Below are 25,285 nucleotides of genomic sequence, written 5' to 3'. Positions count from 1 at the left end.
CACATTTTGTTCATCAACCACAACCACATCAGATTAAAAAAATGAAAACAAAAACAAAAAGATCCCCCATACCTCCACCTAAACCATATCAGTTGGCACTCCCAGTACAAGTTTAGACAGGGATGTCAATGCTATAAAATAGATATCTCAAAATTGCGTTGTTCCCCATAGTCATAAATCTTGTAGAGGGATAATGAGCCTGGCACCCTACCCCCTCCACTCGACTCCCCTCCCCTCTCACAAACATACCTGCAACTGACATCAGCATCCTCCTTCCCCCTCTGAGATGTAGGAAACATTTGATCAGATGAGTATAACTTGTGGTGCTGTGGTGTCAGTCACCGTTCTGATATCCACAAAACCAGTTGGGTGCGGAAGAGATCTGATGAGCTTCTACGTAGTTCCTGAGAAAAGAGAATAGACTGGAGAGCTTGGTTTGATACCCCCCTGCTTACAGGAGGATGTACAGTGTTTAAAGTGTGCACAAGCCTTCCCTCATCTCAGAGCGAGAGAGAGAGAGAGAGAGAGAGAGAGAGAGAGGTCAGGCTGACCCTGAGCTCAGATGATCCATTCCTGGCCTGACTGTTTCTTCACAAAAGAATAGTCTGCATTCACCCCATATGATTCCAATATGATTCATATAAAATCAAATCTATAATAGTAATGGATTTTTAGCAAAATATTTTTGATTTTGACAGCTACAAAGACCCATAGTAATTATAATAGGCCTATAATTTATAGTTTTTGTATTATGGGATTGTGAACTATTATATTTGACCTTCCTTGGGCAGGAGGTTCCTTTGAAATCTCCTGGTATTAATATGTATATGAACAATAAAACTCTTTTGTATATCTTATTTATTTATTTTTTGATTAATGTTTATCTTTTACTGTTCAGTGCCTTAACAACCAGTTTCATTAGATTTCATCATTAGGTGCTTTAAGGTTGGAAACATCTTGTTCCACTCACAAACATATGATGTACTATCTTATAACATCATTAATTATTTACAATAAATTATATATTAAAACCCACTTCTTTTTTTTTATTTCTTATTATTGCTGAATCCTTTTCATTAAATGGTAAATTAAAATCTTTTGCATCAGTTTATGTGCATTTCCCCCAATTTCAGGCTGACGTAGAGTTTCATTTCTTTGGAAACTTCATGATATCCACTTCATTCTCTGGGTTTAATAAATGTTTGATAGCCCAGCATGACTTTGTGACTGTGACCTTCACTTACCCAATGTTTAACCAAATCCTGATTTCCACTGAACAGTGTTTATAGATTCACAGCAAGTGTGCACTTCGTCCTCTCTCTCTCCCTCCCACAGCCAACACCCAGCCGCAACCTTGGAACCAGGTTCTGTCTGAGATTTCTTTATATTATAGGGTTGTTTTTTTTTCTCTTGGCCACCGTCGTCTAATTGGTGCTATATAAATAAACCGATTAACTGATTGAGACCAATATAGGTTAGGAGATACAGTGAGATCAAAACTTTAGTACTTAAACATGTAATATAGCAGTGTGTGTGTTCACCTTATGCTTGTGACACTGACATGAACAGCACATAATGGTCTGTTGTGCCCTCCTCATACCTGGCATCAGCACCACCATGATAACAAAAGAGTAAGTATTAAATCACATACATTTATCCTGTGATTTTACATCTTTTTCAAAGTGGATATGCAATAAGCATAAACGAAGTCTTGTTAAGTTAAGTGGGTCAATTTTTTTTCATATTGCTGTGAGCAGTAATAAGTCATACCACTGCAATTATGAATCAGAATTACTGACTGATCTTTGGAAACATCAGCATCTTATCGACGTGGTTGTGAGATGAGATATGAAAAAGCTGGTTAGAAATAAGCAAACTGACAGTTAAGACACTTGCTGTATCTGACTCTCTTCCACTAGTTGTTATTATTCTAAAGAAAAGCCTAGACTGAACAATTTGTGTATCGCTCAAACATAACTTGTGAGCCGTCAAACTTTATTTCAAAAAGGATCCCTGGGGCAAAAGAGTAGCAATTTGGAGTCTAGAGATCATTCAGATGTTGTGTAAGAAATATAGGACAGTCAAATCAAATCAGTTTTTATTTTTCTGAAATAAAATCTGAAATCTGTGTTGCTCCTCTCAAATAAATAAATGATATCACTTTGAAGAACAAACTTGTCCTGGAGGTCTTTACAGTCTGTACAACACACAGCACCCGTTATCCTTGGACCTTATACGTTTTCATCAATTTAAAGCACATCAAGGATGTCATGTGTTCACAGTGTAGCTTCCTCAGGCTCCTGTGCTTGTGGTAACATTCAGCATGGCCACTAGAGGGCACAAAATGCAAAGTTTTCATAGTGTCTTCTAACTGACTACAATATGGCTCTGCAGCAGGCAGAGCGGATGCACACACACTTTAGCCTCTCTTACAAACAAATGATCAAGCCTTACACTTTGAAATTATTCCTGTGGTGCAGGATTACCAATTATGTTGTTGCTGTTGTTACCAATTATGTCACACAGAACATAGTAGAACTACAGCAAAGTTACCATCTGGAGATTTTTTTTAATGTAATCAAACTACTAACTACAAACAGTTTGATTTAATACATTGACACTACCAGAGGGAATTTCCAGGAGGTGTGTCATCTGTAATGTTCCTATAGCTGCACCTCCGTCAAAGCCACAGTCTGAGCAGTGTGTGTGTCACCTGCAGCTGAAATAAAAAAGTTGTTTACATGGGTTTCTTCAGAGCAGGGACTTTCCTCACCTGAGGTGATCTGCAATTTAATGGAGCAAACACATTTATGACACCTTTTAATTTACCAGTTTCAAAGCCTATCTAACATCAAATGAGCTTCTCAGAGTTGATAAGTCAATATTACTACTTTCCTAATAGCAGGTTATGGGTATCCAAGACAAGTTCGCTTCCTCCTCTCCTGCACTCACAGAATAATGGTTTTCCCATCAACAGGATCATATTTTAGCACAAATATTAACTGGCTTCAACATGTCTAACGCCTCTGGCAGATGAGAGATTCATTAAGAAAGCGGTCAAAGCAAAGTCATCATTTTCATTGCACTGGGTGACCATAGCTTATGTGGGTGGTCATGGCTAAAAGGAAAGTCTCTACATGCAGTTTGTGTGTGTGTGTGTGTGTGTGTGTGTGTGTGTGTGCTTGGGCAGGGGAAAGAAAAGGAGAGAGGTGCTGCCTTTGAGGATGCTCCCTGTGTGACTCCTCTCTCCTCCCTGGACATTGCTTGCTTGTTGTTTCAGTAAACAGAAGGGTCCAAAGATGATCCAAGACAAGCACACAGCCACTGCAGCCCACCCAGGAGCCAAGGTCAGGATCACTAACCATCAGACACATACACACACTCCTACACTAGACCCGCCTCACAAATAATTCTCCAGGTGAACCCAGTTTTACTTTGAGGACTGGAACTCATTCACCTTATTGTTTGAAAAAAAAACATCCAATCTAACAAGGTAATTATTGAATCAAGATGGCCGTTTTCCTCAAACACTACATAATGCCGAACTCCCAATAAAAATATTTTGAGTGAATTATTGGAAAGCTATAAAACCACAATAGCCAATTACATACACTATGCATTTTTGACTCCATACTTCGTTTAGTGGCTTTCTCTCTGAACGGTTTCCATCTCCTGAATGTGCTGTGCTTGTCAGTATGACACACCAGTATAAATATTAGAATATTTATACCAGCTGAAATACTTCTGTGACATAATTACAACTTTGTCTCTCAATCTTTGTAGCTGAGCACACAGAGAATCATTCTCACAGAGGAGCTTTAGGGGTAATTATTTCGCACAGGAGAAATAATACCTACCACTTCTCTCCCATTCAGGGTGGAGGTCTTTGAAACTCAAGAAGATAATTCCAACCCTTCATCTGCTCCCAAAGAGCAGGCTGTCAGGGACGGGCTGCACTGACAGCAAGGGAAAGCAAACAAGGAAAAGGAAGAGGGGTGTAGGTAGAGAGAATGAATGAATGAGAGTGGAAGGTAGTGAAGAGAAAGGGTAAAACAAGGCAGAGTTTGAGGGGGAGAAATGGGTCGAAAAAGGGAAAAGAAAAGGCCAGTGACTTCTCTGACGGCCCAGTGCTCACATATGGCCAGGCTTTGCTTGTGTAGCCTCACTTCAAGGCGAAGGGCCCTGCAAACATAAACAGTAGAGAGGCTGCAGCTGGAGCAGGGAGGCAGTCGCTTGCTTACCGAGACCTCTCTACACTAAACAATGGATCAAGTGACGCACAGGCCTTTGGCAGTGCAACAGAGACTCAGGCAGCTCAGCAAAGCCTTTCTTCCGTACGTTTATATCTCTGCTCTCTCAATATTTATCCCATGGGAAAACACACAATTTTCTGTTCCTTTTGTTCTGAAAGGAGCAAAAGCGTAGACCTCCCTCCATCCCACCTTCAAGACAAGGTCGGAGAGGACAAGTGTCTTTTTGTGCAAAATTAGGATATAAGACACTCTGTTTTTCAGCAATTTTGCAGCCTTATCTAGAAACTGATAAGTAACTCACTCCCACAGCTACAGTGGTGTGAAAAAGTATTTGCCCCCTTACAGATTTCTTCTGTTTTTGCTTTTTTGTCACACTTACATGTTTCAGATCGTCAAACCAATTTTAATATCAGACAAAGATGACCTGAGTAAACACAAAAAGCAGTTTTTAAATGATGATTTCATTTATTAAGGGAAAAAAGCTATCCAAACCAACCTGGCCCTATGTGAAAAAGTAATTGGATCATTGTCCTGCTGCATAACTCAAGTGTGCTTGTGCTTAAGGTCACGAACTGATGGCCGGACATTCTCCTTCAGGATTTTCTGGTAGAGAGCAGAATTCATGGTTCCATCAATTACGGCAAGTTGTCCAGGTCCTGAAGCAGCAAAGCAGCCCCAGACCATCACACTACCACCACCATGTTTGACTGTCGGTATGATGTTCTTTCTCCGAAATGCTGTGTTAGTTTTACGCCAGATGTAACGGGACGCACACCTTCCAAAATGTTCCACTTTTGTCTCGTCAGTCCACAGAATATTTTCCCAGAAGTGTGGGGGATCATCAAGATGTTTTTAGCAAGTGTGAGATGTGCCTTTGTGTTCTTTTTGGTCAGCAGTGGTTTTCACCTTGGAACTCTCCCATGGAGGCCATTTTTGCCCAGTCTCTGTCTTATTGCTGAATCATGGACACTGACCTTAACTGAGGCAAGTGAGGCCTGCAGTGCTTTAGATGTTGTTTGGGCTTCTTTTGTGACCTCCTGCATGAGACGTTGATGCACTCTTGGAGTAATTTTGGTAGGCCGGTAGTCTTGGGAAGGTTCACCACTGCTCCATGTTTTCTCCATTCGGGGATAATGGCTCTCACCGTGGTTCGCTGGAGTCCCAAGGCCTTAGAAATGGCTTTGTAACCCTTTCCAGACTGATAGATGTCAATAACTTTGTTTCTTGTCTGTTCTTGAATTGTTTTAGATCGGGGCATGATGTGTTGCATTTTGAGATCTTTCAGCCTACTTCATGTTGTCTATTTAAGTGATTTCTTGATTCTACAGCTCTGGCAGTAATCAGGCCTGGGTGTGGCAAGTGAAATGTGGTTAATCACAGTTAATTCATGATTTAACAAGGAGGGGGCAATTACTTTTTCACATAGGGCCAGGTTGGTTTGGATAGCTTTTTTCCTTTAATAAATGAAATCATCATTTAAAAACTGCTTTTTGTGTTTACTCAGGTCATCTATGTCTGATATTAAAATTGGTTTGATGATCTGAAACATGTAAGTGTGACAATAAAGCAAAAACAGAAGAAATCTGCAAGGGGGCAAATACTTTTTCACACCACTGTATATACAAATGTGGGCAATTCCTTCACTGAAATTCATTGATATTCAAACGCAAATTCAAACACACACCTATTCCCAGCCATGTTGAAGAGAAGCAAACAAATTGAGGATTAGCCTGTCTTACTGTGTGCATTACTGCATTAGATACTTAGTTTGTATGTGTGTGTGTGCATCTGTGTTATATCTCTTTTATGATGAGGCACAATGGGGAACGGAAGGGCCCAGGAGCCAGTGAATTAACCCAAATTACAGCTAACTGTTGCCTGGGTAACTGGATAGAAATGAGGGGCAAATGGTGTGTAATTTCCTAATGAAGGAAGGGGGTGGGGGGTGTAGATGGGGGTGGGGGGTGTCCTTTTTCACATTTAGAGACCTCCTTGGCCTGTTACCGTAACATCAGGAGGACTCTGTACCCCCCCCCCTGTAGTAGTTGCTTGCTTGCTGAGTCATGTAAACATTTATCCTGTTCCCTCATAAACACCTATGATGGTCAGTTAAATAGAATTTTTTAATGATAGTTTCATCATTACAGTTGCCCTGAGGTGAATGACACATGAATGACATTTCTTAAGCATTAAAGGAAGTGGGAGTAGCTCAGTTAAAAAGCAACATTTAATTAGGATTTGGCGATAGTTCCCGGGTTATTTGGTTACTGTCAACCAAATAGGATCAAAACACACCCTCACAGCATTGATACAGCATATTAGTAAAGTTTTTCAGTGTTAAACTCTCAAAGTTAAATCATCTGGCACGGGATATGTGCAAACTGCACAGGATGTGTTTACATGAGGCATTTAAATGAAACCCCTCAGATGTGATTAGATTGCTCAAATGAGGATGCAACTTGGCAAATGTATTAATTAAGGAGTGTAGTGTATTAAGGAAAGGAACTGTGGCCTCCGCCCACACCTCCCTCACCTACGTATGTTGGTAAGTGAGGAGGAGATGGACAAGGGGGAAATGAATAAATTAGATCCCAAACATGCTCTTTTGTAAATGTAAACAAAGCTTTTGCTGCCTGAGATCCTGAGAAGCACACCTCTGACCCACAACATCACTCGGCTAGCTACTTCAACCAGCTAACTGTCAAGTGCAGTTTTCTGTAGTGGCAGTGTTAGCTTGTTACTGCACATCCATTCATAAATGAATACACCCCAGAGTTTAAAAATATGTTTCACAGGAAATGAGATTTTGCTACAAATAAGTGGATATGATGATAATAAATATTGCTATATCTAAACTTTTCTTGCTGTTTATTTAGTCAATTAATATTATAGAAAAATATTAGATGTGTAGCCAAATCTTCCAAGGCTTTAATTTTTTTATGTATTTGTTCTTAATCAGCGACAGTTTGCAGACCTTCTTAACACATTGCACGGTGAATGTGCGGAAACCTGAGCCTGAGCCAAAAAAGACTGAACCCATGCTGACTTGGAGGTCAGCATGGATCAGCACTTGTTCACAGCTTTTTACTAATCATATCAAACTAGGTGTCACAACCTGACATCTGCAAATAAACCTACAGGGCCAGGTGCGTCTCTCTGCCGCTGCCTGACTGTCCGCATTATAACAGACTCACAGACACCCGGGTTATAGTGACAGGAAATATAAACAGACTTCTCACCTTGCCCTTGACACAAAAAAACCAAGACACTAATGGGAGAGCTGCAAAAACACACACTCTTGTGACTTCTTCAAGGTATGGGGAAATTGTAACACATGGCATGAAATAAAACAAAAATAAAATCATCTGACTGACTTGAGACATTGTCACTGATTACTCTTGGTGGTTGTGCGTTTCACTCCAGGTCCTTGGCAGAATCCTGCAGTTAGCATTAAGGATAAGAAAGCTTTGTTTGCCACTGAGCCGTGTTAGCCGACCTCCATTAGCCTCCCACCACTTTCAGTCAGTCGTGAGCCTTTCTATTGTCAGTAAAATGCTAAGCCTCTCTGCTGTCTCAGTTGAAGCAGACTATGACTACAAAAAGCCAGATAGGCATCTGCAGATCTCAACTGTGGGTGAAACAGAAAGAGGAAAGCAGAAAGGGAAGGGTTTGGTGTTGGGATAAGAGAAAGGGCTTTTTATTCTCCTCCGCCCGTGAATTGAACAGGTGTGACAGATGTGTGGCCTGTGTGTATTTGTGTGTGAAGATAGTCATGATCTACCACCCAGAAGGTCTCCATGCACACGCACACACACATCCTATTTACCAAGCTGCATGTTATGTTGACGCATAAAGTCCTTTCTCTCGTTTATTGATAGCTATCAGAACTTTCTAATTTCTGCTAAACAGAGCACAACACAACTCTCTTTGGGGTTCGATTTCTTCCAGTGCAACAGCTGAAAGAGGTCAGATGCAGCTGCGAGGTTCAGCACAGACAGAAACCTACACTGTAAGGGCTTTTATTTCATAGGAGTTTGATATGTCAATAACGTTTAGCTTTATTAGTGCGGTGCAAATACCGTGTCACCATAACAGTTACAAACACACTTTAAGAGTGTGAGAGGACGAGTGGATGGTCGGCTGTGAGAGCTACTCCCCAGCCCTCCTCTCCCAGCTCCACTAAGTCTTCAGCTGCTTATTGTTATTTCACTAATGGCACAGCAGCTTCCACTCCGAGGAGCATTTGAGGCACAACTGAGTCGAGCCACAGACTCAGATCAGATTACAGTGCAGGGAAACCACACCACCTACACGAAATGTACACTCTCATGGGGAGAGGGAGGCCGCTGATGTGACAGCCATTACGGCGTTTTAAGTGATATCTCTGCTTGGCCACCAACAGTCCCTAAGTCATAGTCACAGTATCCAATAACGATAATGGCTAATGCCTACAGCGGGTTGGATTCTCTTTGTCGCCCACTTTAACATCATATCAGGTGCAGCACTTTGAAATCACTAATGAAAATACTCAGCTGTGTATTGTATATTTACAATTTACTAGTGTTTTTTTCTCTGCTTGATCTGCATTGCCCTCACAACAGCAATATACAGATATACTGGCACATATATTACAGAAATGAAGGGTTGGAATGTCATATTGTTTTTCCCTGACTGTTGCATCTGTGTAGTGTAGTAGTACACAGAAATACACATTAACATCACAAATATTCATTTAGTTTTTTTCATTGATTAATTTCCATTTCTAAAGAAAGAAAGTTACTTTCTTTGTGGTAATGTTCTCAAGACGGACATGGAAAACTGGACTTCACATGTCTGCAAACTCATATGGCCATCTAAAAGTGTTTGTCTACCTCAGGTAACAGCCACCATTAAGTTACTTTCATAAAACAGCTGTAGTAAACTACGATCATGTGGCAGCAATTGTACTGTACTTGTTGAGCTTGGGCCCAGATAACGTCCTCCAGGGCACTATTCACTGTAACGGCACTGGGTGCATTAGAGTGCATTGTGTGGGCTACGTAAACATATAGAAAAAAGCAATTAACTATAAAATTTTCAGAGATTAACACTCTATTCATTTAGGTAGCAGTCAGCATTGTGATAGTAATTTGCTAATTCAATCAACACTGAATTAGTACACACAGAATATTTTAAAATAATTAGGATAATCTCCTTTAAAACTGCAAAAGTAAAAAATTAACTTCAAACATTGTCTAATCGTCTCTCCTCTATTATTTCTTCCACAGGAACTTTTCATTAGACTTCCAGAGACTTTTTCTCTCCTCTTCTCTGGACGTACTTCTAGTGGTAAAGTTGGCGTTAATGCAGACTCTCTGCACTTCTGCTGGATCCGTTAACCTGTTGATACTCTCCTCATTACCCTCATTAAGGATGTCCCAGAAGTCTTTGCGGCTCCCCCTTGATGCCGCCTGGTGTGTAGCTGGTCCGTTTGACTTTGGGGAGGACAGAGAGTCTACGACGCCTGCTGAACCAGAATCAGTATTGAAGGTGGCTCTGGATGGAGAAGGTGTGGTGAGACATGTGCTTACTGACACAGAGGAACAAGCAGGGGGTGTTTTTGTGGCACCCCTCTGTAGTGCACCCCTGGCTTTGGGTTTAAACAAATCGTCGAGGATTGAGGTGTCTCCAATCAGATCTGTGAGGAAGGAATGGTGACTGGAGGTAGATGTGGCCTGCTCAGGAGGGGAGGGGGTCTGAGGAATTTCTCTTTGGCCTTGAAAAGTCTCACTGGTCCTGGAAGACAATTTTCGCTCCCTTCCCTGTGCTGCGGGTTTGGATAACGTGGTGGACCTGCCATGGCTGAGGTCCGGAGAAGAAGGGGTATCTCTGTCTGTGCGGTTCAGGAAAGCAGTGGCCTCCCCAGACCCCAGACCACTGCTGCTTGCCCAATTCAAGCCAAGACCACCACCAGCTCTGAAGGCTCCAGAACTAGAAACACTACCCGCCTTTGTCCTCTTATGTCCTCTGGCAACACAGACCGTCTCCTCCTGCTCTTCTGACTCAAGGCTTGGACCATCACGTAACGATTCTACAACATTCTTCTGTGGGGCCTTTTGCTTTTTGGGGGGTTCCTGAGCATAATTTTGTGGGTTTCTAGGCTTTTTCTGTGGTACAGAAACACTGTTGTGTGGGATTTCAGGCTTTGTTTTGAGTTCAGGATTCTTCTGAGGCCTTTTCTTGGTTTTTGAAGCATCTTTGTTTGGGGTTGTTCTAGTATCTGTGTGGGAGGCGGTCTGTGCTGAACCAGGTTGTGGGAAGTAGTTTGTGACTGTATTAGCCAGGTCAGGGTGGTTCAGTGAAGTGTAATACTGTCGCAGCCAGGCCAGTCTCTGGGCTGAGTCTTTTCTTAAAATCTCCTCTGCAAAGTGATGGACTGAGGGAAATTTGAATTTTTCCACCATTTCCTCCAGGTGCTGCCTACACACAAGCACACAAAGGACGCAGGGAGTGTGAAAAAACAGCCTTGCACTAAAAAATGTTTTACACAATGTTTTTTTTAACTAATATCACCTGCTAATAGTCAGTATATTTATACCATGCCACATACATACATTTAGTACTAGGCCAGACCTTGGCACATGCGGAGTATACTGTAAGATACTTCAAATCACATGTAAAATGACGTCTTTTAAAAGCCACAAGGTCTATACTGTTAATCAGATATTCTGCGGGTCTGTCAGAACTATCCTAAGATGAATAGTTCTCCATATATTCAGGCTCATATCCAGACAGCCATGCGGTATGAGGTGTTTTTCCTGAGCTTCTAGGTAGTCATTAAAACTTTGGTCTAACCAGACTCTGGGACAGAAATACTTCAAAGTCTCTGGTGGTACAGCTGCATTATAGTGGTGTTATTACCATTTGTGGTTTTCAGTGGAAAAACAATAAATAAAAGTAACTGCAATAAAGCACGACATGCATGTGGATTTAAATCATTAAACAGCAAGGTTAATTGAGGGTATATCAATAAAACTAGTGTGTATGTTCACTCCCCAGTGAGCCTCTGGGCAGATACAGTCTTCCCCTTGGGGGATGAGATTGAAGCCACAAAGGTGTCTGTGTGTCTGTATACGGGTGTTTGGGAAGGTAGGCAGGGGCTTGAGGTGATGAAGCAGGACAGAGGTGTGTATTTGAGTACTGTGTGTCTGTGCGTATGTGTGAACGCTTGTTAGGACGTGTGTGTAATCAGTGTGGGTTTGGAAGTCCTGCGGTGATCATTTTTGGTTAGTCTCAGGAGAGCTGTGGTTGTGGAGGGGAAAACTCCTGCGCTGTTAGGCCTGAACATAACTGGGTAATCTTTGGCATGATGCTGGGAAATAGGTGGAAGGGAAAGCTCAGAGGTGGTCCCTCGCTTAACACACACACACACACACACACACACACACACACACACACACACACACACACACACACACACACACACACACACACACACACACACACACACACACACACACACACACACACACACACACACACACACACACACACACACACACACACATACATACTTGAGGGCCAGGTGGGGGTGATCAAAACCATATCTGAAGTGAGTTTTGGCCTACTTCTCTTCACTTCCATGAAGTCCTCTCTTCCGACGACACTCTTTACACCCCCTTTGACCCATAACTACCCTCTTTGCTCCTCTCATGGTAAATTTATCATTACTCATCTTCTACAATAAGCTCTCGAGTTACTAAAAACTGCTATGGCTTCTGCTCTTTTCCCTTCACCCCAACCCCCACGCCCGTTCAGTACCTGCGTATGGCCTGGGGAGTCTCTCCAATGATGAAGGTGGTGTGTCTGGTGTGGTGCACACTCCTGTTGACGAAGGTGACTGGACAGTTCACACTTGGCAAATCCAGCCTGACAGTCGAGGGGAAAGGCTGACGGTCTGGTGGACTCTCAGACAGGCTCTGGTACAATCAAACAAGGGTGAAGAAGCAGTGACCAGTTCAATTCTTGTTCACCTCAGACTTAATCAGTTGGTTTTCAAACACAGCGTATGTTAATAAACCTAGCTTTATTTGTAGAGAGTGAACCGGAAAATAAATACAGATTAAGGGCTCTGTCCAGGAAATTTAAACCCAAAACATACTTTCTTATGAGGTGCTATCTATTTATCAAAACAACTTTATAATTGCGCAGATGTGGACATGTCTTCTGTGGTGATGTCAGCTGATCCTGTCAAAGTTTCTGGAAAAAATATACAAAGTTTTTTGAATGCAATCTGATTAGTCAAATCCAATTTAGGTTGGCAAGAAGTTATCTCAATTCAGCTCCTTAACATTACAGGGTGGCAGGGAAAAAAAATAACAAAACACATTTTGGGTGAACTGATCCTTTAGCTAGCCTTCAGTACAGGTGTACAGTGCTGGACTGAGGTGGTGGCAGCTAAAACCATAGGAAAATATGTTTGATAAACCAGACTGGGATGTACCTCCTGAGTTCCTTGAAGGTGATTGGCTGGGAGCTGAGAGTACTTCTTCCGCTCAAACACATCTCGCACAGCAGCTCTACTGATCAGCTGTTCGGCTTTGCTCCCGCCCACCACACGCTGGTTAGAGTGGGTATACATCACCTGGCTTACACCCCCTAAAAACAGACATATACATTACATTATTAATGTTGAAATAAAATTCATTTAAGATTAGTAGCATATTAAAGTAGGTACTGAATCTAACCTAGCACACTGTCGATGGTTCCTTCCTTCCCTTTGGATGCTGGGGATGTTTGACTTTTCAGAGCTTTGGACATCCCTGCACGCGTTCCTGTCCTGCCAGTTGTCGCACCTCTTTGCCCATCTTTTGGCAACTCAACCCTGGATCTTTCTGTCTGTGGAGATGTGAAGTTAGATCCTGTCGACCTCCTCTTGACAGGAGTGTGTTCGTCTTCTGAAGATGTGAATGTTTCTATGTCATCTGTGTATTTGAATCTGGCTTTGTTCCTGACACTAGCACTTTGTCTCTTTCTGTTGCTGTCTAACCTTCCCCTCTGTTGGTCTCCTACCTTATCAAGTGCATTTAAAGCATTGCTTTTGGGCCTTGTCATTGCCTCCATGTCCAAATCCTCTGATTCATCTGAGTAAGCCTCAAAGTGGTGCACATTCAGAACTGAAGTTTTGAGCTTGTTAGAGTTATTTTTGTCAGGTGAAGAATTGTCATTTGTCCACCCTCTCAGGCCCTGTCTCGTTATTGCAGCATCTTCGCTCCGTTTCACCAGAGAAACTCTCTCTTGTCTCCGCCCATTTTTATTCTCCCTCTCTTCTCTGTCTGAACTGCTGGAAATGTCCCCAGTTTTTGTTACCAGTTTAGGGGGACAGACTACACCATTTCCTGTATTGGAGCTCTTGGAGATGCCAGGTGAGGTACTCTCCCTCTTTTGATCCTCAGCATCCTCCTCAGGGGAGCTTTCTTCAATACGTGGACTACTGTCCTCTTCTCCTAACTCTGGTTTTCCTTTGACCCTTTCCAGGAGTCTGGAAAAACCGTGCTGGAGGAGACTCATTCGCCCAGGACCAGCACTGCCACCCCTATTGCCATTCGCTGCGCTGGGATTTGACGTCTTCCTCTTCAGCCCCAGCTCTTCCTCATCCTCTTCGCTTCCACTGCTGAAATCCAGGACCCCCCTGGGGAGCTTTGATGCATCCCTGTTTCCCTTGGCTGGTTCATTGATTAATGCAGGGCCATGTGCAGGTGGAGAATGTCCAGGTTCCTTGAATCAAACAGTAGAAACAAACGGGGGAAAGATGGGGACAGATTGGCGTAGAAAATGGTACAAGGCAGGTAGTATAAGAGTATGAAATTGATATGAAAAATGTAAATTAACTGTATATACACTGTGTAAAAAAGATTGAGCAAAAACGTTTGCATCCAGCAGCTACAAATTGCTTACTTCCCTTGTTCATGCCATCTTGCAGTGGACCAGCCCATGTGAGATTTTGTGTAATACAGAGCAGATGTTTGTAGCAATAAATTATAATCAACATCACTGAGATATATCACAATACAATATGAAGAACACAAAGGGGACAAAACATTTCCTGGAGTTATATGTATAGGCCTTTATGGCAACCACCAACAGTGATTCGAATTTCACAAAATTTGCCGAGTAGATGACTCTTCCCTAATTCCACTGTGTGCATGTTGGTGCTTACTCGCCTTAAATCTGTTTCTGTGCATGTTTAGATACCCCAGTGTATTCTGTATTTTATATAAGACTCTGAAAGGCCTCAGTGGAGCAGCAGCCCTGTTAAAAGGACGTGACTGGGACCAGGACGATAAGGGGTATCACTGTGTAAATAAATAGCTGAAAAGCAGAAGATAGACTTCAGTGTGGTCTGCTGCTTCCATTAGGACAAGCAAGTAATCACATTCAGCTGTTTCACACAGCATCAGAGATTAACTGAGAGGCAAAAAAAGAGAACATTATCCTTCAGTTTCGTTACAGTACAAATATTTGGGCATGAAACCCTTTTTTGTAAGCAAAGTCTTAAAGTGATACTCCACTCAAGACCTATTGCAATGTGATTTCTTACTCATACCCTGTGCGCTTGATAGGTGACTTTAAAATGCCTGCATTGATACTGATCACAGCTCCTGTTCTCTGTCAGTGTGTGAACTACAGTGGATTCCAATTGTGACAGGTGATCATGGAAATGATCAAAACTTCCATATAATTTCTGAAAACACTGAGCTAATGCTCAATATGTTGCAAACACTCACACTTTAGGCAAATTCACTGCTTCAAGGGAGTGTTTCAGCTTGAGGATAATGATAACATGCCATGAAAAAAAACAGTAACAGTAAGCAACATTTTGCTGAAAAAATGACAACTGAAACAGGATTGGTTTGAGATATTTGATTTGATCCTTTTGATACTATCTTCACTGTAAAAAAAAACCTCATCGTATGAATCTATTGCATATGCCAGAACTCAAGCTGATCCGAGCTGCTGTGAGGAAACTACAAACTTTTTACAGCCTCATTTAAAGCCTACAGAGAGATTTTGAGGAGAGTTTTACTTCCTCCATGTTCCTTCTTTAAAAAATAACACAATTTATCTCACTTTGAAAATAGTATTTTTTCTCACAAACGGGACATATCTCATTTTGGAATAAAATTAAGATTTTAAAACACAGAAGAGCCCAAGAAGCAATAAAGAAAAAAACATAGAGCTAAGGCAGAAAAAGTTAAATGAGTTTGCTTGGGTTGGTTGACTGACAGGAAGGTCCCTCTTTGAGGTATCCCCTCTTTCACGTGGGAATGAAAGGATGAGTGGGCCATCTGGGAGCGAAGACAGATTGAGGGATGGGAAGATGAGTGCCCTATGTCCTGGGTCTCTGAGAACAGCACAGTTACTCACGCTAACTCGCTCCATCTCCTCCTGCTTCTCTTCGACTGTGTGTGTGCTGGTTGTCGTTACACCGGACTCCACTTGCCCTTCTCGCTGCAGGAAAAGCAAAAGTGAGACCTCCATTCAGAACAAAAACAGAAGCATTTCATCATCAACAAAAGATTCTGCTATATTCTAGTTTTCATTTTTACTAGGCAGTAAATTATTTTAGGCGTTTTAATGTTCTGACATTCAGAGGAAATAATACTCTTGTTTATCTATCTTATTTATTTCTTTATTCATCATATCATTAGTCTTATTCACAAGTTAACGGTCCCCACTACTAGTCCATACGACCATATACGGCTAAATTCCAAAGTAAGTTTTGTTGACTGTTTTGTGAGACCTTGCATTGTGTATATGAGTCAGTGGGACGAGGCGAGTTCAGGTAAGTATGCTACAGCAAATCATCAATCAATCAAACAGTAAAAGGCGTGTAAGTTATCTCACCTCTAGTATCTTGCGAGTGAGGCACGTCCCTTGGGTCTGTAGCCTGAAGAGGTTTTTGATCCCAAACAGCTCCCCCTTATGGGCACCATGGCCTTGCACTGCCTCAAAGTAGAGCCGCGCACTCTCCTTGCCCACAACTGAGCACTGTAATTGCTGCAAGAAGATGCACAAAAGTACTTATGCAGATAGTGACACGGAGCTCACAATGTCAAGCACTGTGGAAAAAATTACTTTGTGTCATAAAATAATCGGATGCTATCAAGAAAAATCCCGTTCCAGTTACAGTATTTTTTGGCTAAGATTTGATTTGTGAAAAGTTAGACACTTTTCTGAGGGAAAGAATTTGTTGTCTATTGTCCCAACAGACAATTATATTGCTGCAGCCATCTCACTGCTAGTAAGAGAGACAACGTCAGAATACCATCAGTACGCATCACTTGTGAATTATGGTTCCTGGTACCTGTTTGTAAACTTGTCTGAGGTAGATAACCTCCTCTACAGTTCCCAATGAGATCAGCCTAAGAACAGTCACATCTCTGCACTGGCCAATCCGATATGCCCTGAAGAGAGACACAAACATTTAAAAACACAGGCATCATGCACATAAACAGTAAAATCTATGTTTTTTTGTCATATCAGTGAACATGACAATGGCTCACAACATACCTGTCAATAGCTTGGAGGTCATTGGCTGGGTTCCACGTGGGGTCAAAGAGCACTACCACATTTGCCCCTACAAAGTTAAGACCAAGTCCGCCCGCCCTGACGAAACAAAATCAGTCAGTTGTGATGACTGATGTTTACAATAAGCACTTACTGAGACACAGTCTTAAATGCTACATCCCATATTGGTATAGCTTTATGGTCATAATTTTAAGTAAAAGCACAGCTAAAAGCTTAAATACGAAACATAAGAAAAGACTACTTCTGTAGCTCATTGTTATTGTTTGACTAACATGGTTGAAATCAGGCAGAGGTTGATGTGAGAGGAGCTGTTGAACTCTTTGACAATCTGGACTCTCTCTTTGGATTTGGTGGTTCCGTCCAGCCTGCTGTAGTCCAGCCCCTCTGCCATGCAGTAGCTCTCCAGCACGTCTAAAAGCTGACGAGTTCAAAACACACCAAAAAATTGCAAAGGGTTCAAAGCACATGAATGACTTTTATGTGAATTCACTCATTGTCAAGGTTGAGCAGTTTGTATGAGAGACAAACTGAAAATGCTTGACGAACAAACATTTCCCCTTTACTATCCGGGTAATACTGAGCACAGTTAGAACTCTGTGGAATCTATGATTCCCAAAAAAGCTAAATATAGGGCATGAAAATATGACTTCATAGCAGCCAGAAATGTTACCATACTGTCTCAGGTGACAGCGGCCAATAGACTCTAATTATCTTTAAAACTCTAATCGCCTCCACTTATAAAACCCCATGGCTTACCTACTAATCTCTGTCAGGAGAAAGCAATGCCTCCTGCTACTATTTTCTCTGTAAACAAGTCATCTGCTCTAACAGCAATGGCAATTTAGAGAGCATGTTCAAGCCTGTTGTTGTGTTGAAAAGCTAGATGGATGTGATCAGGTGTAAATCTCTAAAACCAACTAGCGTACCCTAACTCTGACACCAACTAAAATCCCTTTTAGATTACATCACTGTGAGCATCAAATTGTTATCCTGCAGTGGAAAACATCTTGTCCTGCTGTTCGTTCAACTCTCGCACAATATACATCTCTGTAATCACACGTGCAAACTGATTCTGATTTTAATACACACAGCTCTCACCTTGGTTGAAAGAGAGAAAATTAGTATTTTATCTCTCCTTTGCAGATAATATTTCAGCAGCTTCTGCAAAACCTGCAAAAGAATACAGATATATAAATATATATATTCACCCACACTGAAACAGTCCATAATCAGTAGGTGACTGAACCTTTGTTCCCAAATTGTACCTTCATCTTTCCGCTGTACATCGGATCAGACAAGGCCTCAAAAGCCTCATCTTTGCACCTCTGCACAAAGTCTGGAAACTTTTGGAATACCTTTGCACAAACGGCACCCACATACTTTTCCTAGAAGAATCAAATGAGTCGTTGTGAACTAAATCCATCACACAAAGATGTGGTACGTCTTATAGTGGAAAAACTGTGCAGAAGATAAGTCTAATGAACATGCATACTAAATCAGTTACAGGGCAATATGTTTCTACCTGTTTCTTGCTGGTGCCTGCAGTGGACTGAAGCAGCGCTGCATGGTTGGCAACCTTCCGCAATATGGCCAAGTAACTAAAGTACATCTCCTTTATCTGTACACCTTCAGAGTTTGTCTGAAATAAATCACAATGATGTTATTTGAGGGTTCAGTCTTTTTTATTTTTCATGAATCTAATTCAAATCCAAAAACAAAGGGTTCGTTCTTGCATTTAAGTCACAGAGACGATGGTAACAGGCTCTATGGCTGTGTTTTGAATTTCACTGCAGTACACTATATTTAAGAAACAGAATGCAAGACTAAAGCTTAGATACCTAAAGGGCCAGTTCACCTAATTTCCAACATGCTTGTCTAATTTAAGTTATATGACACCTTGAAGTTAAATAATATTGTTTACATGAGAGTCAATCATGAGATGGGTTTTACTTATTTCAGATTTGCAGAAAACAACTCCACTGTTACAATTAAATTATTTAACTTTAATGAAAATTTTCCCTGGTACCAGATATAAATCCAGACTCTAAAACTCAAAATAAACAATATACAAATATAGTTATTAACATCATTATTTAGTTGTATATATAACTTAAGCTATTCAAGTTATTTCATTTATTATTCAGGTCTAACCATCCATTACAATACACAGCATACAACAGCACATAATGGTAAAATGGGTGAACTAACTTTATAGCAGCAGCTTCTGCGGGCTCGTCCGCTTTTACAGTCACATTTCTCCGAAGACCTCAGCAGAAGCATCACATCTTCAGTGTCCAGCACCGTTTCATACACGGCCTGCTGAAAGTCTGTCAAAGAGCAATACACCACCTAGGAGAAAGGGACATCATAGTCCTTCATCTAAATATTATGATAACGGGAAATTGCTCTATAGATGTTGACTTTTGAGTTTCCAGAGAATAGAGAGCTATTAAAAAGAGTCTGTTTTGACTTAGACAATCTTACCCTGTCATTCTTCTTAGGCAGTTGTTCCTTGATGAGAGCTTTAGTCCTCCTGAGGAACGAGTGGGAAATCTTCCTCACCAGGGAATTGACAGTCTTCCTCGCTGTAGCTAGAGCACGTTTGGTTGCACTGTGCCGCTGCCCTTGCTCAATCGGATCTGAAAACTTGTTCTTGAAATGTCCTAAGCTGCCAAGACAACCAGGTATGGCCCTAAATTGAATAAAACAAATTATAGGGGTTAGAACATAGATAATAGAACATAGACAATAGGAGCTATGTTCAGCTGAAAGTTGCAAAATGCATTCAAATCACTTCCACAACAGGAATCAAAATGAACGAAAAGTGCTTGAAAATAAAAAACAACAAATGTATTGTTACGTAAGTCTGTTAATCACCTACCAGTCCATGACACACCACAGCTCCTCCAGGTTGTTCTGCAAGATGGTGCCAGTGAGGCCAATTCTGATCTGATGAAAATATAAGACGCAGCGCTAACATCAAAAGCATGGTTCAAACGCAAAACTAAGCTAAGCATTATTCGATATAGAGATGAGGACCATTTGAGCGCAAACTTCACACTTCTTAAAAACAAACACCACCAGTATTCTCCATCAACAGTAAATCAGTAATTCAGCATACTGAAACAATGACACAAACATAAAGCTGTCCGACCTGACAGTTCAGATCTTTCATGGCCTGAGTGATCTGGGAGTTTGGATTTTTGATCTTGTGGGCCTCATCCACAACCACAGCAGACCAGTCTATGCTGTAGGGAGGACATAGGTAAAGGTAGTCACAGTGCTTAGAAATAAATAAAATGCATGTATACAGAAAACATGTAATTTATTGATTTGTTGCTTGTGTACGTTTAGCATGGTTCTTACTTGTTAAACTGATCCAGACAAAGGCGTAGCGTCTCATAGGTAGTGAGAGCAATCTCAGTGCGTCCCTTCTTGACACGAGCCAGCTCCTCCTCTTTCCTCAGCCCGTGGACCACCACACACCGGAGATGACTCCATGTGTCTAGTTCATCTTTCCAGTTATAAAGCACTGACAGTGGGGCCACGATGAGGAACACCTACACCATATCATGGAAACACCAAAATATTCTGATGACAATTATTATTACTGCACTTGATTGAAATGTACCTGGTATTTGAAGAATAGAGTGTTTTATTTCTTCTAACAAGATAAATGATTCATAATATTTCTTTATGTAGCCAAATAGAATATTTCAATACCCACTTTGTTGGGTTTATTTTGCTTGGAGGTCATCTGACTCTGCAGAAACTGAGGCCGGTTGTTCTTGATGTCCTCCCATGTGCCTGTTTTGTGCAACACAGCAGCAAGGAAACCAATGACCTAAGACAAGATCAAAGAAGTGGAAAGAATGAATGCAAGAGAGACAGCAGCCACGTGAAGAAAAAATGCAGACATTTTAAAAATTCTGAAAATAGTTTTGCAGCTAATATACTTCATACCTGTACAGTTTTCCCCAGGCCCATGTCGTCCCCCAGGATACAACCTCTGGAATGGATGTAGTTGTTGTAAATGAACCTGATACCTTCCCTCTGGTAATCCCTCAGGTACCTGTTGATGGTGTGAGGGACTCTGTCTTCATTAACATCACTCAGCGTTAAGGGGACACACAGCCTGGAGTGTGTGATGCTGCTGGGAAAAAAAGGTTTCTCCTGGTAGAAGTGATTCAAGCCTGGTCTCATGAGCTTTGAGATGGGTACAGCTTCTTCCTCCTCTTCATCTTTACTATGGTCAGTGAACAACACCCATGCTATGGTATCTTCATTACTAGAGGTGGAGGTCAGTCTCTGAATGATGCTTTCTCGCAGGGCGCCACCTCTCGGGTCAGGAGCCAGACAAATGTCACCTTCACACCATGTTGCTGCTAAATAATAGAAATATTACATTAGTCAAGTGTGCTTGGCAGCACATCATAACATTACAATACTACACACAGATAGCTTGGCTATTAAAGATCTTACAAAGAGTTTGTTATAAAGAAAAGATATGGGAAGAAAATAAACTAACGTCTTTTTCATTTTCTCACCATTATTCTCTCTTATCATACTAATAACATCTGTGGTCATCCCATCTAACACACACATTAATCCCATTGATTGAAACAATCTTTTGACTGAAAAGTAACGTGAACCAAATGGACTTGACAAAGTCTTAAGACTGTACCTACTGTTCCCTGGAAAGGAAATATGGCTAATTATTAGCTAGCTGCAGAGGTTTTGCGTAGCTGTAATAAACTAGTGTCCAACTATAGCATTACTTAAAACACACAGTTCAAAAATGTTTCACCTGCAGAAGTTGAAGCCATCAGGACACACTGAAAGTTTCCTCTCGTTGCTGTGGAGGAAAAGTCACTGTAGCATGCTAGCTAGCTTGATTAGCTTAACGTTCGCTAACATTTACAATAAAACAAGAAGCGACAACGCCTATAAAATAAAACACCGAGTTTATGTAAGTCATGTCCTGAGTATGTCACTCTTGTTTTATCCTCTGTTTAAGTTCATTTTTCTGCCAAAAAGCCACAGAGAGACACACGGCAGCAGCTCCACTGCAGCTTGCTCAATGTTTATGTATTTTAACAGCCATTTCCGCACTTTCGAAGTTTTTCACCTTTTGATAAAAAAAATTAAAAGTTAACTCTATAAATTACAATTCACTTTAAAAATATCTTGAAATAGATCATTTCCATAATTCACTCGCCCTCTCACCCTACAACCATGTCTAATTGTGTCGAAAGTGCTGTAATCCAATAAGGGAGTATATAGGCTGTATAATGTATTAATATAACTGCACTCTTGCAACGTCATGTGCAGAAGCAATACAAGTAATCATGAAAATATTTGCATGTATTTGTTTTTTGCTCTTTTGCTTCTCATTCCTTCAATTATTTTTTTTTATTTTATTATGTATGCATTCTTTCAGTCTCACATAATGCATTTTTGTTGTGTTTGTTGCCTAGTAGTTACAGGGTTTATCAGTACCAGGTTATGCAGTGCAGAGGACCTGTTGAACTCTGTAAATAATTTCATGTACTTGTGTATAACATATCAGTGAAAATGTGCATATATTTGTGCATTTACATAATTACTAGTCTGACTGTAACAGCATAATTTGGCATGACACTAAAAAGAAATGTGTATACTAAAAGTGTATCTGCTAAGATAATTATATCATTATAGGGACAACCTAATAAGGCCCACGGTCACTGTATTTAACCACATTTAATCTTGAATAATCAGTCTGGCTGACTGATTATGAGGATTGTGAGGATGTGGCAAAACAGTAAAGTGCAGAGGCTGCTAGAGCACTGACACTAAAGACATTCTTAGAGAGGAAACACAACAGCATCATCATATCAACAAATATTGCTCAACACCCGCGAGAATAACACACACAAGTCTGAACTTTGTCTGTCCTCTGGTTTTGATATGATGGCCATCAATAAGCTCATTTTAAGGTTGTCTGTTGCTATGCAGAACAGACTTGTAAACACACAGCAACACTGTTTCAGCTCTCCATCCCCGATTTGACTTTCCTTAAACGTTGGCCATGGCGCTCCAGATGAGGCACGACTAGGTCCGCTTCTCGCCATGGTACACTGCCATACAAAAATGGAACTTTTTGTTCCTGTTTTCTCAACACTGGGAATTTATAGGGCAGCTGCCACAGATGTTCTCATAAAGAAAGCCCAAACACTGATGTCAAACGGTTTACATAGCGCACTAGATCTCACACACACTTGTTCTCTCACTGAACCACAAGGGCCTTCTCTGGCCTCATTTACAATAATACATTACCACTGAAGCAGATAGAGTTGGGATAAATAGATCATTGGCTGCAGATAAGAAGTTCTCATCAACAGTCATTTTGGCTGTTTTTGTTGAGTGACTGTGTCAAGTGGACCATGTGGGGTTTTTATTTTCTGAAATGAAGCCAAGTTTCAAGAAAATGTCCCATTTAATGAAAGACTTCTTTAACTTATGAATTGACAGAGGACTGACCACTCTCCACCTTGAAACCTTTGAAAAACAGACTCAGATTTGAACCAAAACTGTATAGATTTTCCTGTTGTGGTCAAAATATAAAAATTGATAGAATACAAGACACAAAGGTTTATGTATATGACGCTGAGGTCACTTTTGCTGCTTTCATCTTTTGACAGTGTAAAAATACTGAAAAATCAAGTATTATCTGTTAAATGTACTTCAAGTCAACAATAAAATCACTATTTATATTAGATACATAGATATATTTTGATTGTCATTGATGGATACATGTTAGCAGAATTTTAATAAGTTTAACTGATGTATAAACTATTTGGTAGTTTGATTTATAAAAATACGTCATGTTTTCCAATTAATGTAATAGGGTAAAATGTACAAATGTACATGGCAGCATGGTGGTGCTGTTGTTAGCACTGTTGCCTCACAGCAAGAAGGTCCGGGGTTCGAATCCTGGTTTGAACTCGGGGTCTTTCTGTGTGGAGTTTGCATGTTCTCCCCATGCTAGCGTGGGTTCTCTTCGGGTACTCCGGCTTCCTCCCACAATCCAAAGACATGCACATTAGGTTAATTGGTAACTCTAAATTGCCCGTAGGTGTGAGTGTGAGAGTGAAAGGTTGTCTGTCTGTCTGTCTGTATGTGGCCCTGCGATTGGCTGGCGACCAGTTCAGGGTGTATCCCGCCTCTCGCCTGAAGTCAGCTGGGATGGGCTCCAGCTCCCCCCACGACCCTGACGGATAAGCGGTATAGAAGATGGATGGATGGATGGATGGTACAAATGTACATTAAGTACCACACTGAGTAAATATACTTTCCACCACTACTTTTTAGTAATGGTCATATGTAACACAGCTATGTCAGCTTTGTGTTTTTTTTTTCTGAGGAGCCTCTTTTTGTGACGTCAGTTTCATCACATTTTATTTATAATCTGTAAAGACTGAAAGGGAACTGTTTCATAATTTATTCTAATCAGGTCATGAAGGTGCATTCTCTTGCATCCGCTGTGAAATTTCCCCACTGGCTTTCCTGAGACACACCTGGATTGACTTAAATAAATGTAAAATGTATTTTTCCGGACAAGGTGTTTCCTGCAGCCATAGCTTTCATTTTAATCAGATTAATTTGACTGATCAAGGTTTGATTTGAATAAAACATAGTGTTGGACCAGGCACTTGCTAAATTTCTGTTGTTGGTCATAATCAGTGGTTGGAGAGGAAGACCTGAATGGAGGTCTTGTCCGGCTCTCAGGAGCTTCGGAAACACTCCATCTGTGTTCCACCACCTCTCGCTCATGAGTCAGAAGGTCCGTCACCGGCCAAATACAATTACTACCATGCCAAAAATGACAGTTTCAGGTTCATAAGCACTGATTGCAGAGATGGAAAAATAGGTTGATAATTCATGCTTTTTTAAAGTTTTAAGCTTTCCTATCCACTTCATTAGTTTCTTAATAATTCATTCATGGTGTGAGTGTGTCTTAAAGAAAGTGAAAACAGTTGTATCAATATGACGTAACATGTCTAAAATCAACATATCACACATGGTTTTTAATCAGAAGGGCTGAATCATATTAGTTATGATGTTTTGGCTACTTTTCCGTCCTGTCATCTCTCATCACTTAACTTGACTACAGTAGTTGGAACATTATCATACTAAATACAGTTGGATTTGATTAAATATGATGATTTTGAAGTTAAGAACGTAATATGTGCTTTTTTGTATCAGTTACTGCACAGAGTGGACAAGTTGTATGATTAGATTTTTTGTTTGTGGTAATGTTTTTGTTCAGTCCGCCATAAACTAATAACATTTTCTGCTGTATTTGAGAATTCGTGTTGATATGAAACCCAATTTGACATGATTTTAATGACAATATACTCTTTTTTAATAATTCAATGATCATTTGAGTTAATAGCATCATTTGTGTCTCTGACTTGTGACAT

General features: G+C 40.8%; 1 protein-coding gene across 1 annotated transcript; it reads right to left on the bottom strand.

The window, feature by feature from the left end:
• Positions 1 to 7,978: 7,978 nt before the first annotated feature.
• ercc6l2 (excision repair cross-complementation group 6-like 2) lies at positions 7,979 to 21,787 on the bottom strand. The gene is made up of 20 exons (XM_070834362.1): positions 21,631 to 21,787; positions 20,787 to 21,208; positions 20,551 to 20,667; positions 20,190 to 20,383; positions 19,978 to 20,071; positions 19,705 to 19,772; positions 19,308 to 19,515; positions 19,032 to 19,172; positions 18,346 to 18,462; positions 18,089 to 18,208; positions 17,922 to 17,993; positions 17,096 to 17,241; positions 16,806 to 16,901; positions 16,600 to 16,699; positions 16,140 to 16,292; positions 15,660 to 15,743; positions 12,980 to 14,009; positions 12,736 to 12,890; positions 12,054 to 12,211; positions 7,979 to 10,712 (listed from the first exon to the last, which is right to left on the bottom strand). Exons 1-20 carry the CDS (start codon positions 21,647 to 21,649, stop codon positions 9,506 to 9,508), a joined length of 4,701 nt encoding a protein of 1,566 aa, XP_070690463.1. The 5' UTR covers positions 21,650 to 21,787; the 3' UTR covers positions 7,979 to 9,505.
• Between the last annotated feature and the right edge of the window lie 3,498 nt (positions 21,788 to 25,285).

This window comes from Pempheris klunzingeri, chromosome 7 (assembly GCF_042242105.1).
Source record: "Pempheris klunzingeri isolate RE-2024b chromosome 7, fPemKlu1.hap1, whole genome shotgun sequence".
Lineage (NCBI taxonomy): Eukaryota > Metazoa > Chordata > Actinopteri > Acropomatiformes > Pempheridae > Pempheris > Pempheris klunzingeri.
The sequence above is the reverse complement of the archived record's forward strand: the minus strand, read 5'-3'. Positions and strand labels throughout refer to the sequence as shown.

Coding starts and splice junctions, on each gene's coding strand:
- ercc6l2 (XM_070834362.1), bottom strand. Junction 18,463..19,031: donor GCAGAAGCTGCTGCTATAAA/GTTAGTTCACCC, acceptor GATTTATTTCAG/ACAAACTCTGAAGGTGTACA. Junction 12,212..12,735: donor ACCTTCAAGGAACTCAGGAG/GTACATCCCAGT, acceptor TGATTGTACCAG/AGCCTGTCTGAGAGTCCACC.